Source organism: Mercenaria mercenaria, chromosome 4 (genome assembly GCF_021730395.1).
Source record: "Mercenaria mercenaria strain notata chromosome 4, MADL_Memer_1, whole genome shotgun sequence".
Classification (NCBI taxonomy): domain Eukaryota; kingdom Metazoa; phylum Mollusca; class Bivalvia; order Venerida; family Veneridae; genus Mercenaria; species Mercenaria mercenaria.
This window is the reverse complement of record NC_069364.1, coordinates 60,522,910-60,543,628: the sequence shown is the minus strand read 5'-3', so window position 1 is coordinate 60,543,628 and position 20,719 is coordinate 60,522,910. Positions and strand designations below refer to the sequence as shown.

At 35.4% G+C, this 20,719-nt stretch overlaps 1 protein-coding gene across 2 annotated transcripts in view; it reads right to left on the bottom strand.

The window, feature by feature from the left end:
- The window catches only part of LOC123551883 (actin-binding protein WASF2-like), a 31,405-nt gene extending 16,090 nt beyond the window's left edge, over positions 1–15,315 (bottom strand). For both annotated transcript variants that reach the window (XM_045341145.2, XM_053541430.1), the window contains exons 1-3: positions 15,199–15,315; positions 5,877–6,157; positions 5,312–5,465 (exon numbers count right to left, since the gene is read on the bottom strand). In XM_045341145.2, the coding sequence (XP_045197080.1) occupies positions 5,312–5,465; positions 5,877–6,144 (422 nt within the window). In that variant the 5' untranslated portion in view covers positions 6,145–6,157; positions 15,199–15,315. The remainder of the gene's footprint in view (positions 1–5,311; positions 5,466–5,876; positions 6,158–15,198) is intronic.
- Positions 15,316–20,719: the final 5,404 nt, after the last annotated feature.

Sequence of the window (20,719 nt, the reverse complement as noted above, 5' to 3'; positions counted from 1 at the left end):
GTTTGTTATGTACAAATATGTGGATTTTTAAACAATTAAAAGGCAATAACTCTGAAGATACTAAAGAGATCCTGACAAAATTATGTGTGCACTATCACATTATCGTTATCTAAATTCAATTTAAGTTTAATAGTTGTAGGTAAAATATGTCACAAGTTATGAAGCAGAAATTGCCATATTTATAGTACCCTATATAGTTAACACTAGAAACTTCTAAGGGCCATAACTCTGGTGTTACTTAGGCAATCTGACTGAAACTTGACTGGCCGCATTTCCCTATAGTGGTGAACATGTACATGAAGTTTTATTTAAATATTCCCAACCACTTCCTAGATATGGCTTCGGACGGATGGATGGAAAGACAGACGAACAACGCCAAAACTATATTCCTCTGCCTACGGCGGGGGATAACTAGAGAAGTCTGTCTGACACATACACAGGTTTCTAAATAATTGGATCTTGTAAAACCATTAGCTATTTAAATAAAGTTTCACTGAAGGAGATTAACTGATGCTGGTTTTAAGAAAGTGTTTAGAGGTAGTTTAGAAGACTTGGCATGGACATGCAATGCAGCTATTTGTCTTTTAGCCTCCAAGTGTGACCTTGACCCTAGCAATCTGGGTCATGTGCTCTTCTGAACAATTGATGCTAGTGTCATGAAAATCCCGATATGAAGTGGACACAAAATAAAGCTATTTAACCTTTGACCTCTATGCATGACCTTGACCAAGAGGCCTGGCTCATATGCTCTGTATATCATCTTGATGAGGTAAACTATTAATGCTAGTTTAATAAAATACCTTAAAGCTACTTTGAAGACATGATATGGACACGAAGTAAAGCTATTTGGCCTCTAAGTGTAATCTTGACTGTGGACCTAAAGGCTTGAGTTATATGCTTTGCATTCATTGGATAGTTGCGGAGATTTTCTTTCGGACCGATAGACGGAGGAATAGATGGAGGTACATGACTCAAATACAGCCCCTATATACTTTGTAATTAGTTGTATAATTACAAGAGATAAAATTATGTGCATAAAGATAGATCCATGAAATGGCCTTGAGACTGAAAATATTAAATATTACATCAATAAGTTATAAAGGAGCATATATCCAAATTAACATAAATAAATCATTATTCACTAAATTTACCGAAAATCATAAATGAATAATATTAACGCGATTAAAGACTTAAGTCTTGATAATATCAAAGCAGATATTTTGTAAATATGATCTAGCTTCAACAGTTAAATTTGCACTCGTGATATTTCACAAGCGTATAACCTCTTTCTCCAAAAACATTAAAACTACATTACTTTCACACTAACCATTAAAACACAGAATAATTTAGGGGTGTGCAGATGTCTATTATTCTGGGCACCCAATAATCAATTCGGAATGTGTGAATTAAGTATAACAACATTCTGCTAAGTGCTATATCCTTTTGATTCTAAAATGTCCTCTATATATGAAATAGTAGATCAAATGTAGTAATAGAGCGTTGTCGGGTATTCTGGAACCGTAGGCAGTTTTGGTCCGCATCTCGTATTTTTGGTTAGGAACACTGTTCCTTAATTGTTCCTAGTCTGAATTGATAATCAAGTCCACTTGTTTTTGCAGGCGTCTACACATCGTCTGCACATTCATGTCATTGCTGTTATTTTAACTTATTTTGAAATTTGAAGCACAAAATCTTTTAGTTACTTATACCCGTAAAAAAAGGATAAAACACCTGACATTATTACAAGTAAAAAAAAGCGCATTTTAACAGTTTAATAGTTTTTTCTAGAGTGAAAAACATGTTCGTATCAAAATCAAAGCGTCTGCTTGTTGTTAGCGCTGCTTAATGATATGTTGTAAATGGTTCCAAAATACCCGGCAACATTTTATCGCTGTCTGGTATATTGGAACCAAATGTCATAAAATTGATAAAATTACATTTTCATCTTCCTAAGTGTTTTTAGAATGAGTCGCCAGTTCTAGTGCAAGTAGTATTCATAATTGCAAATTCACAGTCAAAACTTTAAGTCACTAGATATATATTAATTAACTATGTTAAGAAGTAAAAGCATTTCACTTCACAAAGCAGCTAAAACTTTTGGTATGCTCAAAACAACTCAATTAACAATAATTAAGCCTGAAACTGGGGCTCGCAGTGGCTCTGAAACTATATTAACGAAGGAAGAGGAGGACATGCTTGCAGACTGGACAATTACCATGACGAAAATGGGATTTGGTTTATAAGCTAGGGCAGAGATCCTAGACACCATTCAAAGTATCATTACACTTGATGGTGTGGCTTCTCCTGTTGTAGATTTTCGACTGTTAAAAAAGACTGGTATCGTGTCATTTTAAAAGACACTCAGAATTAGTTTCTAGAATGCCTCAACAATTAGCTAAAGAGATGTGACATCCAAAAGAGTTGAGCATTGGTTTTCTGATATATTTCATGTCAGTAGAGGGGAAAGATTCTCTGATATGGAAAGATCCCAGTAGATGGTTTAACGCAAATGAATCTGGTTTTCTCTTGTGTCCTAAAAGTGGCAAAGTACTTGCTCCAAGGGGTGTACCTAACATATGTAATATATAATTTTACATCATCTGCTAACACTCAGGTAACTGTTCCAGCATATATGAGTATGGATGCTGTTGGTTTATGTCTAGGCCTCTCATAGTACATGTGCTGTATAACCCTCTGGAAGATTTCCCAGATGCTATTCTTGGGTACAAACACAGGGTGGATGGACTCGGAACTGTTTGCATTCTGGCTAAAAGATGTGTTTCTACCTGTACTAGAATGAGAACTGTATCGAACAGACGGTCATGCTGTTTGTCGAAATTTATTGATACACACTTGTTTGTTCTATTGTGGTTTGATACAGGCTAAAATTGTGTATTACACTTAATTGATAATAAGCATTTAATACCGAATTAATAGACAGAATTCAATTAACTTCATTCATCTAATAAAACATGATAATTTATGTTCAATTTAAGCTGTTTGAAAAAAAAAATGAAGGTGTCCCAAAATACCCGACATGTCCCAAAACTGCCTCCAACGGGTTTTATTTTCATCCACATAAATTGCACTTAATATGCATATGCCTTTACCGGGGCCAAATTTTATTCGACCGAAAATGATAGGAAATTCAGAATTTTCATGCCCTGTCCCGAAACAAGCATATGTAAAATCAAGGTTAAAAAAGTTTGTTAGGTGTCCCAATATACCCGACAACACTCTACTCTTTTTTTCTGCATCAAATAGTATGTTCAAAGATTGAAATGTTATAATTTTCGTAAATGACATTTTTCAAATTAGAATATACATTAAATGTTTACTCTGTGACATTTCAGGGTTTTTCTTCTAATATTTTTATAGCTACAACCTGCTGACAAATGACTGAATCACTCTGTCTCTATAATTTTATCTATATTTACAGAGAGTATAAACTTTCTATAAATCGGCTGTCAATACTATGAATGCCCTTTTACTTCACACTTGGTCTTAATACATTCAATAACATTTCCATCTGGTATTCACCGTGTTTATCATTAAGTAAACAAACCTTTAATTCAATCACATAAAGGGGAACTAAAAAAATCTTAATATAATACAAAAGTAAATTATCATTTTCATAAAGGAAGTAAGAGTGAACACTCAAAACCAAAATTTTAACAAGTATCTTATAACATCAGGAAGATTTCAGTTGCACTAAGCCAGCCTATCACTAAACAAATATACAAAATTATCTATCAGCCAAATATTGTGTAGGCAAAATCCCAGTGTTATAGACTATAAACAAGGAAGTTGTCACTCAGCAGTGTACCTAAGTATATCACAGGATGTACTAAACAAAACATTACACTCAAGACTTGCATTTGAAAAGAACCTTTTCACTGTATCAACTGGCCTGTATTTATCCTAACAGATGAATGGATATTCAACAATAAATTATGCAAAGACTTCTTCATAAACTTGATCAAATTTGAGCTAAATGCAAAAAACAAGCTTATCACATAAATTGTACATGTGAAAAGGCACACAGTCATATTTGTCTTTTAACACTTTTTACATGAAGGAAATTACTTCTTCTTAAGTAGGTGATAAAGACAAGCATGTGACAATAATATATGCGTCATCATAAACTTTATACTTATCTATCATACAATGGAAGTATTATTACCGGTATACTTGTATAATAATTATATTGTACCGGAAAATTTATAAAAAGACTGGAAAAGGATATCAATCATTATAATATCAAATGATTAAAGCCACATCATTATAGTTAAATCGCTAAAACCACATGGATCCAGTTTTCGCAGAGTATTAGTGTGACTTTTCTCTCCTTAAAATTAAATGAGTTGCCAAATGAAAGTGCACATAACTATTTTTAAACCCTTCCAACATGTCCATATAATACTAGCTTACAAGCAAAACTTTACTAAAATTTTCTAGGCTGTAAAAGAGACAACGTCAGCTTATGATGATAAAAAAAGATGTTGTCAAAACACTTCCGAGCTTAAGTTGAAGTAATTTCTGATAAATCAATGGTTCATGATACTTGCACAAAATTTCCATGTTAACAATGGGTGTTACACAGACAAAATAAGAGTCAAAGAGTTATGACACTTGCTCTGTGAGGTAGCCTCATGATAATGAGTTTGAAAAACATTCAGTTATGTATTAATTTTCTGAGAAACCTGGTTACATGCAAAACTTCCACAACTTTTATGATCGAAGACCACAATTTTGACAAAATGTACGCTAGAGTTAAGTACCTAATCCTGTGGGGTTATCTCATGATAAATAAAACATGTTTGATATTTGGAAGTATTTGGAGTGGAAGTTTCTGATAAAACCAGCTTAGGCCAAAAAAAGAGAGTCTTGTTTCTGGTCAACCAACCGATAAGGTCAAGGCATTCTCAAGATATTGAGTCAAAAACAGTCACTGTGACCTTGAACTTAGACCAACAAATTTCAAAATCAACAGATGTCATCCACTGCACATGGGCAATATGCAAGCCAAGTATGAGGATGGCTAGTCAAGGGGTCTCAAGATATTGACTAGACAATGTATTTGTACTAACAGTCATTGTGATCTTGACTAGGGGCCATGCAATGTCCATAAGCAATGTGCATTTCAAGCTTTAGAATCATAGATAAAAGCATTCACTACTCATTCAGACAGAGTGAAACCAAATTACTAACATCAGACAGACAAACAACATGTACTGATTCTAATGAAATAGTAATACCTTAAATAGTAAGAGTGTTCCTCTTGTATTACTTTTTAAATATAGGAAATTACCTGTAGACATTGAGTTTATCTAAGGCAGGGGGTTTCTCGCATCTGTTATAGACATCTTGTATAGCCTTTGGTATCGTGATACGCGACACAACCTGCTGATCATGCTGCTTGGAACTCTGGTAAGGCTTTCGTAAGTGAATGTCTTGCAATGACACTACAAACAAAAGAATATTTTTGCAATAACAAATTATTAAAGTTTTGCTTCATTTTCTTGGAAATTTACCATAGCATAAAGCCGTTGGACAAATATTAATTTTCTTACATTACAACTTACTAATAGTTCTAACAAACATTTAAAAAATCTCTTTCTTCAACAGTTCATGCTTGTTACTGTAGATTTTCACAGTGCTTACCAACAACAAGTTCTGAAACAGTGAAAGGTCACAAAATATGATAGGGTTTTTAATTTTAAATGTCTTTGATCTAATTATTTGGGAGAGTGATCCTGTATCTTGCATTGATGAAATTTAGTTTACAAGTTGACAATCTTAAATGTTACTCTCCAACCTTAACTACATGTCCAAAACAATTCTTTTACTTAGAAAAGGAAATTATTGTTACTTACCTTCTTCTTCTGTTGGGTTAAGCTGTGTGACTTTAATTCGTAAATGCTCGACTCTGTTGTTAAGTTCACTGGCCCTGTTGAAGAATGTAGTAGTTTCCCTATATAGATCAGCAAACATATCCTCAGCATGCTGACTCAGGGAACTTAACTGTCGTATAATGTTTGCAAGTGAATGATTTGTTACACATTCCAGTTCATTAGTTACAGATTTGTCCACTTCCACGCGACTCACGTGGATTGGATCAACTATCCGCTGTATAAACGGCATCTTGAAAATTTACCTGTACAAAACACAAAAAAAAAATAAGAATTAGATTTTAATAAAGTTTAAAACTGGACCTGCCCTGCTAAAATGGAGGTCATGATGGCACTTCATCACTTACAAGGATACCTGTGCTTTTAACTAAGTTCAAGGTCAAGATCAAAGAGACCTAGCTGATTCTGGAGAACACCACAATAAAACAATACCAATAATAACAAGAGCTGTCCGTAAGACAGCGCGCTCCACTATTTGGCGATTTGACAGTAAAATGAATATAAAGAGACCTCTACTATAAAAGGAAGATACACCAAGATATTAAAAGACCCTACTACTCAGCAGGGTAAAAAAAGGTCAAGTATGGAAGGGGTAATAATAGTGATGGTAAAGATATATTTTGAGTTTCAATTCATTATCTTATACAGTACCAATGTCATGTCCAGAAAACGAAGTTTGTCAAAAAATTTATGTATTAAAGGGGCATAATTTGGTCAAAAATACAAATCAGATGTATGGGGATTGTTACCACACATACATATGATGATGATAAAGATACATTTTAAGTTTCAAGTCATTATCTTATTTTGTACTAGAGTTATATCCAGAAAGCAAAGATTGCCAAAAAACTTTAAGTATGAATGGGGCATAATTCTGTCAAAAATACAATTAGAGTTATGGGGATTGTAACCACACATGCAGATCATGATTACAAAGAAATAGTTTTAATTTCAAGTCATTATCTTTTAAAGTACAAAAGATATGTCTATAAACGAAGCTTTCGAACAATTAACATGAAAATAATTCCAAGTATAACTCCTTGGTGACCTTGACCTTGGGTATAATGGGCCAGCCCCTATACATTTTTTGTTTGTATGCTGGACAATGTTTATGTTAAGTTACAGTAAGATATAAGCAATAGTAACAAAGATATGACAGAAAAACAAAGGTTGCCGAAAAACTTTAACCTTAAAAATAGCCTAGTATAACACCTTGGTGACCTTGACCTTGGGTATAATGGGCCCAGTCCCTGCACATTGTTTGTATGCTGGACAATGTTTATGTGAAGTTACAGTAGGATATAAGCAATAGTAAGAAGTATGACAGAAAACAAGATTTGCGAGAAACTTTAACCTTAAAAAATAACCTAAGCAACACCTTGGACTTGCTTGGGTATATGGACCAGTCCGCAATACTTTCTTTGTATGCGGAACAGTTTATCTGAGTTAAGTAGTTATCAATAGTAACAAAGATATGACGAAAATAAGGTAGCCGAAAAACTTTAACTTAAATAACTAGTATAAACCTTGGTACCTTGACCTGGGTATTATGGCCCCCACTGCATTACTGTGTTGTGCTGGACAATGTTTATAGGGAAGTTACGTAAGTGTAAGCAATAGTAACAAAAACTAGAATGTGTCTGTAGGACACAGGGTGTGCCCCCCACTGGTACATTTGTCACAAATAAGGGGAAATCATTCAAATGTTTGCAGTCTTAATGGGGTATAGCCTCAACAAGAAATATCTTTAAAAATGATGGTCGGCGAATTGTAATAAGGAAAGAAGTTTATGAATTTTTCATCTAACATTCATCTTTCATCTAACTTTTTTCAAATTGCAAAACTAAACACCGCACTTCAACAATTTAAATGGTTCTATTTTAATTTTTCGCAAAGGTTTCGTAGGGTTGCAATTTTGTTTCGTTTATCCTTAGACGAATAATTACAGCAGTAGTTTCATGAAGATTCATGAAGCGAGGTCATTAAACGTGTTTATATTTTAGCTAAATTGGTCCCTATCCCCATTTGTAACAAAATAGCAGGAGACCTAACGATATTGTTACACATCGAGTTTGATAAAAATCCATTACATTTTAGTGGTTAATGCGAAGAAAGGCATATCTACTTTTAGCTACAGTGGTCCCTAATAGGGCCCAAGTTCCTATATAAATAAATTTGGAAGAGGACCTTATAATGATGCTCCAGACCAAGTATGACAAAGATCCACCAAGCTGTTCATGAGACGCTATATAAAGGCATTTCTAGTTATAGCTCTAGCAGCCCCTAAAAGGGGTCAAATGTCCCAGCTGAACAAAGTTGGCTACAAATCAAGTTTGATTAGAATACATGAGAAAAAAATCAATTAAAGGATTTTTTTTATTTATTATTTTTATTAATTTCTAAAATAGGCCAACTGATCCCGCTTTAACAAATGCATATTCGCTATTCACGAATCTTAGGACAATGACGTCACACCTATAAAAAAGTGAAGGTCAAGCAAAACATACAATTGTAATTATTTCAATATTTTTGTTTCATAAGGAAAGTTTGACCGTAGTCATATCACATAGATAAACTGTATGCAGCGTACCTTCATTTCAGTGTAATGAGATTCAGTCATTATATAGCATATATATAATAAAACAGATTTCAACTGAGTTCAATATTTGCATACCATACTAAAGAAAAATATTCATATATAATAAATCAGTTAAATAATTTATAACAAATATATCAAAGCAAACAAGCACTCATTTTAATATGCAATCTGAATAAGTCACAAAAGCAAGAAACCTTTTCATATACAGACGACAATTGTAACAAGGAAAATCTTTTAAAAAGCACTTCTCTACATAAAAGACTCTTATCACACCCTTATTCATGTGATACGCAGACCGTATTCAGCTCTTTCTTTAATTTGACATATGTTGGTATTTAAACAGGTTTTTATCATATTTATTAAACTTACTTATCATTTTGAGATATATCAATATTCTTGCTAAATATACTGAGCCAAAGTTAGCTTTAAAACTGTGAACAGCGTCGTTTAGGATAAACGCTTTGTCTAAATTTCACTCAGCGTAGCACAATCAACAGAGTGAAAGAAATTGACACTCTCGTCCAATTAGGCAGAGTGTTACATAAATCTTCCATTTTGATAAATTATCTACAATGCATTATCAAGTAGTTTGATTTGCAAACTGAAGTCACGTGGCATAGGAAACGAAAACGAATTTAGACGGCGTTTGCCGAAAAAAAAAATTGATTAAATGGATTCATTATTTTATACCATATACTTTTTGAGCTATGAGCATCACAAACAAAAAATCCACTATTTTGGCTATTTCAAGGGCCATAACTCCGTAATAAACGCTAAAATTCTCAAGAAGAATGCCGAGTGTGCAAAGTCACATTATGATAAAGACTCAAGCAAGGTTTCATGAATTTACATTAAATACTTTTTGAGTGAGGCACAAAATTTGGTGAAAATGTGCATTTTTTTTACTATTTCAGGGGCCATAACTCTGGAAATAGAGGGCGGATCCAGATGAAAAATAGGAGGTGCGCAATTCATATCATGATAAAGATTCATGCAAGGTTTCATCAATTTATATCAAATACTTCTTGAGCTAGGTGTGTCACAAGGTGAAAATGAGCATTTTGACTATTCGGGCCATAACTCTAAATTAGGGGGGCAGCGAAATAGAGTGCGCAAGTTCTATCATATAAAGACTCATGCAGGTTTCATTATTTATACATACTTTGAGCTGGCGTTCACGAATTCGACGACGACGGACAAGAGCAATTATATGCCCCACATATGGGGGGGGGGGGGGGGCACAAAACAGTTCGAAAAACTTTCACCAAATAGGTCATTCCGACGCTGGGGCGAGTAGAATAGCTCCCCCCATATTCTTCGAATAGTGGAGCTAGAAATCGATAAGAAAATCCTTTTAAAAGCACAAAATGCAACCAAGCAAAATAACAGATGTGGTTCATGAAAGGTAAATTAAATTGCAACACACACCACTCACATCCCTGCTTAAGTGGAGTTCTACACATATTGAATAGACTCAATGACCCCAAAGCCTACATGTACGACCAGTTACTTTTAACAACAGTGAATCCAAGTACTAAGAGACTTTTAATGACTGTCACACAGTACTAAATGACTGCTGTTGTGACAGTTAATAAAATCTATAAGAAGATGCTTTGGTAGCATAGAATGCAACCATGATAGTTAATACCAGACTCTGTTTAGGTACGTCTTGTAAAGTAGGAGCAATAGCCTAGAATAAATTACTTAAAACACGAGCACATAACTATTATTAAACTAAGCACTAGTAACCAAACTCAACAGAGATCACACAGAAATACATATTCAAGATATGACTGATAAGCATTTGTAAAAAGTGGACCTCTAATAAAGCGGAGAATTTGGTCACAAAACTCTGGATAAATCAACCCTTTCTAGCCCATAATAAAGCCTGACCTAAATTTTATAGAAGTATACATTCAATATTGAATATAGTTAGAACTGGAGAAGAAATAAACTGCTAGAGACACCATAGTCAGTAAATTGTTACATAGTGTTACTTAGTCTAATAGGATTTGCACAGAAATGACAGTGATAGAAAGTATAATTATCATATTTTTATAAACCAATGCACTTAACTAACCAAAGAAGAAAGAAGTCAAAGCGTTCACCAACCAACTAGTACTCCAAGGCTACACCCTGGAAACAGATGAGAACACATGAACGCATAACAATGTCAGCTAAGACTGGTTGCAACTTGCAGACATACATGCCACTGCTCAAAAGGCACAGGTCTAGAACACTCGAGATTTCTGAGACAAATTTTTTGTGAATGTACTCTACCAGTCAAGGCAGCTACTTAGAGGGCCACAATCAGTCTAATTCAAGAGAATGCAGCGTTTCAGAAATCCCATGTCCGGAGCCCAGGGACTACCAGAAAATTCTGTTGGGCTACTAAATTTTGTTAGAGCGTGCCTGGCCGGCTACCTTCAAACTCCATATCGAGTAGCCTGGAAATCAGTACTCTAGTTTTCAAACATAATTTTGATAGTTGACTATAATCCCATTGTTGATTGAGAGATACATGCCTGAGGCATTAATTATGTCACCATCTATTGTCACAATCGGCAAACAATTAACCGTTTAATCATACCCAGAAGCAAATATTTACATAAACATGTGCATCAGGAGATTTTAGACTGATCCAATAGCACCAAAGTCGCTGATCCGTAGTGTTCAAACCGTAGTGTCTAAAACAATAGGTGAACAGTCTTAAAATCACGTCATTTTACCGCCACCTGGTAAAGTGTACTTTCATTTTTGCTGACCTCAATATTTATCGAGCAATGAGAGGAGAGACATTTTTATTACAAGGCAGTTTAGTGTTTACACCCAGTTTATGCTTTTTAATTTAAATACTTGCACAACATGCAAAAAATCAACCATGATTTAGCAAAAATCAGTAAGTTCATGTCAGAAACTATTGAGAATTTAGGACAAACATAAATTCGGATAAGTGAATACACTGTGCCAAGAAAGTGAGAGACGTCATTTACTTGGTTCTAGTCCATTTATTTAACTACTTTAAGATGTCAAGAATCACAGGCACTAGTATCGGACCAGAGATAAGACGAAAATATGACCAGACAGATGAAAACCCCCATTTTCATCCTAAACCAATCCAAAATGAAAAATATGTGATGAAAAATGCACCCCTTTCAACTGATGTACCCTGAAATCCCGAAAATTAGCCGGTTTCGATAATAAGCCGGTCTCGAAAATAAGCCACCATTTCACTACAGGCAAAAAGGGCTCATAAATAAGCCGTACTCAAAAATAAGCCATTCACCTTTTTGTATTAAAGTTCCTTTCCATGGGATTGGAACCACCAAGCTTTTGTTTTCAGTCCTTCTTCTCTAATTTCAAGAAATTCTTGATGAAACTGAGATTCCATTTCTGGAAATAAAGCTCTCCGTCCCAAACCGGTACTTTTAGAACCTATTGGTGAGTTTTTAATGTCCGCCTGACTTTCAGCCAACGTCTAACATTAGTTTCTTCTATGTTAAAATGCCGGGCTGTGTCTATTACTTTATTTTTAACATTTCTAACTAACATTTTGTAATGAGACACAACGTTCAGTTTAAATTCCCTCGTATAGCTCCTACAATTTTGTTTTGGCGTTTCCATTTATTACAACTTGTAAAACACCAACATACATGTAATTATACCGCTATATAAGAAAGCCTATAAAACTGTTAAATTGATAACACAATGCGGTGATTGTCACGTATTGTGTAAGTTTTTTATACCCGTTCATGGTTTGGCGATTGAAACATAGGTGTATTTGTTTGTTAGGCCAGACAAAACTTTTTCTATGGGTAATTATGTCAGAAGTATAAGTATTTACGGACATCGATGGTTTTACTAAAAGTCAAATACCGGTAAGAAACAACAGCTGTCACTAATGGTGACAAATGCCCCCCGCAGCACCTTGACCTTTGACCTGGTGTCCTTGACCTTTGACCTGGTGACCCCAAAGTCAGTAGGGGTGGTGTACTCAATATCAGCATGTGAAGTTTGAAGGTCCTGGGTGAAGTGGTTCGCGAGTAAAGTGCCTTCGTGCAAAAAGTTAACGTTGGCCCCTGTGACCTTGACCTTTGACCTGGTGACCCCAAAGTCAGTAGGGGTGGTGTACTCATTAAGTACTATCAGCATGTGAAGTTTGAAGGTCCTGGGTGAAGTGGTTTGCGGGTAAAGTGCCTTCATGCAAAAAGTTAACGTTGGCCCCTGTGACCTTGACCTTTGACCTGGTGACTTCAAAGTCAGTAGGGGTGGTGTACTGAATAAGTACTATCAGCATGTGAAGTTTGAAGGTCCTGGGTGCAGTGGTTCGCAAGTAAAGTGCCTTCATGCAAAAAGTTAACATTGGCCCCTGTGACCTTGACCTTTGACCTGGTGACCCCAAAGTCAGTAGGGGTGGTGTACTGAATAAGTACTATCAGCATGTGAAGTTTGAAGGTCCTGGGTGAAGTGGTTCGCGAGTAAAGTGCCTTCATGCAAAAAGTTAACGTTGGCCCCTGTGACCTTGACCTTTGACCTGGTGACCCCAAAGCCAGTAGGGGTGGTGTACTCAATAAGTACTATCAGCATGTGAAGTTTGAAGATCCTGGGTCAGTGGTTCGCGAGTAAAGTGCCTTCATGTAAAAAGTTAACGTTGTGACGACTGAACGAACAAACAAACAAACGAACGGACGGACAGTTGAAAATTAATATGCCTCCCTTGGGGGGCATAAAAAAATGGCACTTGAAAATACGCTGGTTTTTAAATCGTTACCAGATATATGTACTCAAAAGTTCGCAGGACATAAAAATAAGCTGGTCTCGAAAATAAGCCACCAAATCGTTACGAAAATTTAAAATAAGCCACGGCTTATTTTCAGGATTTCAGGGTATGTAGATCGTATATACCATTTCAAAGATACACATATTTCACCACATGTTTTTCATTTTGGACTGATTTAGGATGAAAACAGGGGGTTTTATATGTCTGGTCATATTTTTTTTATCCCCGGTCCTATATTCCTGCCTGTGTCAGACAGAATTATTTGTCAATTTTAAATAATTCTATTCATGAGATAAATTGTAATGGATACTGCCCTAAGGAATTTGCAAGTTTATAAAAATTGACTGGATATTGTCATGTTGCAATAATTAACAAGAGAAGAATTCCCAGTTTAAATAGTTTTATCTTTTAAAATAAAAAAAGTAGCAAAAGGAGTAATGATAATTGCTATTTTTAAAAGAGAACAAAATCTATAACAACATGTGCGTATGGCTATTAAAACTATGAGACCCTGTATTAACTCAAGCATTTCATCCAACTGGAGTATACAAGCACTAAGAAAACAAACCGAAATGATCATTGCCAAATGAAATTAAATGCTTGGGCTACCAGAAAAAAATATTGGTAGCCCAATGGCTACCAATGAATTTGCAGATTTCTGAAACCCTGGAATGATCCTCTGTCTGGGACCTAGGGTAGCAGAGCAATGTTTGAACCCTTAAACAAGTTCAGCATAAAGCAGAGATGCAACAACTACAAGAGTAAAACAACTTGCAGTGCTCCAGATAATTTTTTTGACAATGGAGATAATTATCCCAATTTTGGAAGTTAAGGATTCAACAGGAAAAAAGTCAGCCCTGGGTAGTTGAGAATTTTAAACATGAGCTGGTAAATGACAACTTTTTAATGATAACATAGCTTTTGTTGGCCCCTAAATCTTCTCTTTTTTTGCTTTGCAAATTTAAGATGAATAAAATTTACAAAGTATAAGTCACACAAAGGAACATGCCCATCTTTTGACAATTGTTTTTCACATCAAAATTAATGAATCATTTAATTTTTCATAATACTGCCAGTCAGATCCCACACAATGTTATTTCATTATTAAAAACACTGCATCAGTTTCTTTTTTTTTTGCCAAATCTTTAATTTACGACACATTTTCCCCCCCATTTTAATGGAACCTGTACCATCCCCAAAATCTGAAAAAAATCCCTGCGATGGAATCGTCAGCTGTAGGAGAGAAAGTCGCCCCAAATCAATGGCGTAACTACCGTTACGGCGTTACGCATGTGCGTATAATTTTTTGCCAGACTGCACCAAATGAAGTCAAGATTTTAAAAAATTTTGGGAGAGGTCCCCCGTACCCCCCACACCCTTTCCCGTGCGTATAATTCATATCGCCGTAGGTATGGGGCTACGGCATGCCTTTGCAAATATAAACGATCCTGCTGCTCCTGGGATCCCATGTTGAATGATTTTCAACCATCTTCCAAGACGCAAAGCTTGTTTGTCTAAGGACTTCCGGTTTATTAAACCTATAAATACATGCCTTTTAAAGTTGTAATCGGTCAATAAAATTTGAAACATCCTGTTGAAGAAAGGGTGGCATCTCGAACCTGATCAAATGTTCATCCAATTTACTGTCAGTGTGGGCAAGGCAAGAAGTTTGGGTGGGCAAGAAGGGCAGTTTAGCAAGACCGCACATATTTTGCCACAGATGATTTAACAACAAGCTTAGAGGCAGAACAGAGCTGTCAAATTGCAAAGACAGGCAAGATATTTGGGTCAAACTTCACAGAATTTTTCCAGAAAAAGTTGCAAAACAGCAAATCTTTTGCGTAACTGGCAACACGCCAAAATTTTGAATATATCATTCAACATAAAGCCATACTACAAAAACTTACACTACATTGCAAACTGTCAAGAAAAACGGGTTTTCATTTTTGACAAATCAATCAACAAACGAGGAAGTCATAAAAATGGCGGAGATCTCTCGCGAGAAATTGTAAATGTGCCTAAATCCTGTACCGTACCGTTCTTCCATTATCCAAGAGAGCTACTGGCCACCTTCAAATGAATAGATTTGGTGTGCATAAGAGAAAGAACATGACTTTAATATTCGATTATAATCGAAAAGTGAAGAATTACATCGCAGAAGGCATCAGTTAAATACATATTCCCCATAGTGAAAGCCTGTGATCCTAACAATTCAAAGCCAATCATCCCCAAAAACCTCGATCTGTGTCTAAATTTACACGCATTGTTAACAAAACCTTGACAAAATTTCATTTACACTGGAATCATCCCAACTGACTGTTCAAAAGCAATTGTAAAATGAATATCCAACAGGGGAAGCCACGTTCTTGCTAAACAACCCTTCTTGCCCCGCCTTTGAACAACGCTGTATCAAAATTCCCTTATATATATATTTTTTTTAAATAAAGTACAGTCTTACTGCAGTTGACCATAACTATCTCATACCTACAAGGAACCTGAACTACTTGATCCCACAATCTCATACGCAATACCATTCCAGCTCATTTTTTCCAAGAACAATTCGTCATGGAATGGTCTTCCCCTATACATGCAGTCCAGCCCCAGCTCGATTCTATTCACTGAGAGGCTGGTAACTGTAACTTTCTAATCTATATCTATGTTTTTAATCTTAGTAATTGTAGTTTTTTTTAACTTTGCACCTAATGAGCTTGCTCATCTTTTAACAGTCTGTCCTAGACAAAGCGCCTCCCAGTTATAATCAGTATTGATTGTCGGGCAGTACACTGTAGATGTAGATGTAAAAACGCAGCCTCCCAAAACGTAACCCAGGCATGCGGACGCGCACACGACCAACACACACACTAACACAAAGCAAACACACAAGGACAAAACAAATAAATAAAGGAACATAGTGGGGCATTGCCTTGGAACAGTCATTGGCAAAACCACCACTGGGGAGCTTAAACCGGTTTATGATGCACCTAACCTCACTCTTACCTCCACCATGTTCCAGAGTCACAGGACAGTGTAAATAAAAGTTATCCACGCCAGGTGAAACCCTAACATGTACTCAATGCCTTTGCAGAAGACAGAGCAAAAAGGGAAACACCCTTAAGGTCCCGAACGAAACAGGCCAGAAGACAGAAATCAAAATAGTTGGGATTTAAGAACTACCTATCATAGAGTCCTCCACCTGTTCCGCCAGACACAATCAAAGAGGAAAGCGTAGCGTCCAACTGTAAAACAGCTGAACACCAAACATGCGGTGTGTCTCAAAACAGTTAGATAACACAGTGTACATACTCTCTGTACGCCCAAACAGAAGTCGCCAAAAACTAGGCGTTCAAAAATCAAAACACACACTAAGTTTTTGCTGTTGTGGATGGCTTGGATTTTCTTTGTTTATTTCGTTAATATCGCATAAAGTAAGTGTATTTTTTAATTTACATATTATCTAAGAGCTATACTGTTTACGTAGATATTAAATATGCCTGATAAAACTCATTAGATACTTAGTTTCAAGTCAAATCAAGTGTTGATATTTGTTCGATTTCGTAATGAAACTATCAATTCTTTGAAATACACGTATCTTGAGATTTTACAAAGGTTTAAAACCTTTAGTACTTCGTAGATAAATATCTTACGCATCCTTAAATAAATACTACCATGACTCTGTGATAACGAATACGTTTTCAGGAAAATGTGTTTTTTTCTGGGACATGTATGTCCCACTATTCGATATATTACTGTCCCACGAATCACATTTTTTAAAATCCTGACTGTACGCTTAGTCGAAAAACTGTACGCCTGTTAAAAACTTCTTTTCATTCTTATATTTCAATGTTTTGACTTTGTTTTATGATAACCAACAGTTAAAAAATAATAGTTATAATTTCTTTCATTTTCAGAACAGTCATGGACCAGTTTAGATGTTATTACCGCAGTTTACTTTTGCTGAATAGATCACACCTCAACAAAACACAATGGCAGCACTTTGAAAGTAAAACAGACAGTCTATTTAAATGAAAAAAAAAAACAACAACATTTTCCCTGTCCACAAAAAAAAAACTTTCAAATTATTCCATCAGAAATTTCTTCTCAAAACAAATTTATAACCTCAAGAATCAGGGGCTTGGAAAGTAAAAATATCTAAATGTTTAGAAGATGTAGACATTTTTACATCACCCAAAAAGAAAGTGCTCAGGTTGTCTTCAACTCCAGTGAAAGCAGACAACACACTGGCATCTTCAGTAATCGACAATACCGATGATGAAGAAGCAGCAAAAAAAAAAAAAAAAAACAAAAAAAACAACAACAACAAAATAAAAAACAAACAAACAAAAATCAGGTTTATGGGAAATTGTTTCCACACATGCAGATTTTGATGATAAAGATGTACGAGTTTCAGAAAACAAAGCTTGCCCAAAACCTTTCACCTGAAAATAACCTTAGTACAACATCTTGGTGACCTTGACCTTGGGTATAATGGGCACATCCGCTGCATAAACTTTGTTTGTATGCTGCACAGTGTTATGTGAAGTTACAGTAGGATATAAGCAATAATAAAAAAGATGTGACAGAAAAACAAAGTTTGCCGAAAAACTTTAACCAAGAAAGCCAACGCCGAAGCCAGGGCGAGAAGAATAGCACCCCTATTCTCCGAATAGTGGAGCTAAAAATACAAAGAAAAAATGAAAAACAAAGTGTTCTGTCAAACTGAGCGGAATAAATATATACTCTCGTATGTTAGTGGAAACACCATATAGCTTCTATTTCTTGTCGAAGACAAGCCCAGATGACATCGTTGGTGAAATAGACCAATAAATACTGTTTGACTGTCGCAAGTAAAATACAATACAAAACTTATACTTATTAATTCATAGAATACAGTGTCTGGAGCTTATAAGCCCAAACACTTCATCATTTCTTTATTGAATAGGCGTACAGGTTTTTTTTTTTTTTGCGAATTGTTGAACAGTTTTATATCAAGTTTTGCGACTAGGCGGTCAGTGAATAATTCATATGCATGTTGATTTAAACAATATTTCAACTATTCAGGATTGTGAATGCATATTTGTACGTATAACCTCATGTGCATGGATTGATAATGAAACATTCAGAAGCGGTTCTGACATGAATTTCCTTCGCAATTCCAAAATAGCTTGAATGCTTCGTCTTTTGCTTTGACTATGTGTGTTTTTGGTGAAAATACGTTTTAATTTCAAGCGTTAATGTCTGTTTAACGACTGTGTATTGCAGCGACATTTATCATACACTGAAAAATATATACAGCAAGAATATTTATTTCAAATAGCAAGAGAAAAACATAAAATACTTACTACCGACAGCTTAAAAAAAAGAAAAACCAAAGTGAACGTCTAGTTTTTAGCGACTTTTGCATGGCTCGATTTGATTTCCAGTTAAACAAAGAAGGAAATCAAGCTCTGGATATTGTGCGATAAACAACGATTGACGCGCGGACCAGTAAGAGAGCATTATGACGTCATTTATGACGTCAAATTACCGCATGACGTCCGATACATTACTCCTCGGGCAAATGAAGTCCAGCATAATATTCATTAAAATATGTCAATGAGCATGTCAGAATGAAAACAATCAAGGCTTGTGGTTTTTCGTCTAATTTACCAGGGTTCATCGTTCAGATGCTTCAGTATTTAAAAACTCGGGCTAACGCCCTCGTGGTTCAGTTCTTAACAATATAAAAACAAATCTGCGACAAGGGGTGCACAATTTGTTCCCATGGGAATACCAATTATTTGTCTGAAAACTGCATTCCCAAACCTGACGTAAATATTGTTCAATAAAAAGGAAAGGGCTTTACAAACTTCGTCACAGGTCCACATAGTATAATTTTTTACAATGCAACTAGTAAAAAATGCCTTATCGAAATTGTAAGCGAGAAAAGTAGCATTTTCCCTGGCAAAAGTCGTTTGAATTAGGGCAGTTAGGTTTTCATTTATTAAGTTATGTGGTAAAATGGTATACAAAGTAGAAAAATCGTATGTACTGACTGAAGACACCTTGTAATTATTAATTCTTTTATCCAGGATTTCGTCAGAATTTCTTATAGACCAAAATAAGTTTTTACCAAAGTTTCCGTAAACTTTGTCACAATTTCTTTTCACATGGGCTTTTACAGCAGTAAGGCATGATGCTGATTATTTGTAGTGGTTAGTTTTACAAAGTTGTCATTAACATTTGAAGTGATAGTAGACCTGTGCGATAAATGATTGCAGCAACCGCACCTCTTAGAATTGCACTTGTTAATAGACCGGTAACCTCTACATCTCTGTGGAAAATTGGGTTGTTTTAGAGTTTAAAGGTGAGAGGCAAATTCGCAGATTATTGCGAAAGATAGCTGTAGAATTTAAACTAGTACGAGGAATATAAAATGATTTAGCAGAATGAAGTTTTAATGGAGAAAGGCTGATAGAAGGTGTATGTCTTAAAAAGGTACTATTGTCTTTATGCAGATGTACAGAAGATGCAGGGTGAAACCGAAGAGGTAATCCTGCCAGCAAAGAGGGGACGAAGTGGTCAAGTGGTAACAGTGTCTCACTACGAAACCCGGGGTCGTGAATTCGAGCCCAGTCTTCACCAAATGAAATTACTTACATCGGGATAACATACCCGTGTAAGGTTGTTGTGTATATGGCAAGCTAAATAACCAGTGAAGTTTCTGGAATTAGAACGTCTCTTGTATTTTTCTAATTCCCTACTAAAAATTACAGTCTTTTGGCGGAGTTACCCATATTGGCTACCGGTTGGAAACTATAAACAAACAAACCCTGCAAACTATAGAATGATATCTTACCTTTTGTCGTCTATAAACGACTATATACACGGCTACCTAACTCTAGCACCACAACCAAAAAGTGGTGACAAGGAAAGCAGCTGTCGACATTTCCGTGTTAAATTGCAGCTATCGCCGGTTTAAAATTGTAATGATTTACATTCTGTCTTATATTTTTATTGATATAACTTATGTCGAAAACTGGAGAATGTAGTGCCGTGTAAGAATACTTAAACTACAGGTTGACATTAATTGTGTTTAATAAATTGTGGTGCTAAGAGATTTTCTCCTGGTGCGGACGTTTGCGTATTTGATATATATATATATGTATTCGAAAAACATTTCGATGGATAGACACATTATATATCACATCTGCAAATGGTCAAATTATATATGATGCTTGTTCAGGCAAACATTACAGTTAATAAAACTCCCCCTAATGGAAATATGCAAGTATTTTTTTTTAAAAGTGGTGGAGCTATCGCGTGAATTATGGCGTATGGTTTTATTGCGGTAACGAATTAACACTTCTATATTGATTGTTTTAGATCTGAACCAAATGAACACATTTTCTTTCTCATATAACTCATATTTTTGTCAAAGAAAGTAAAACA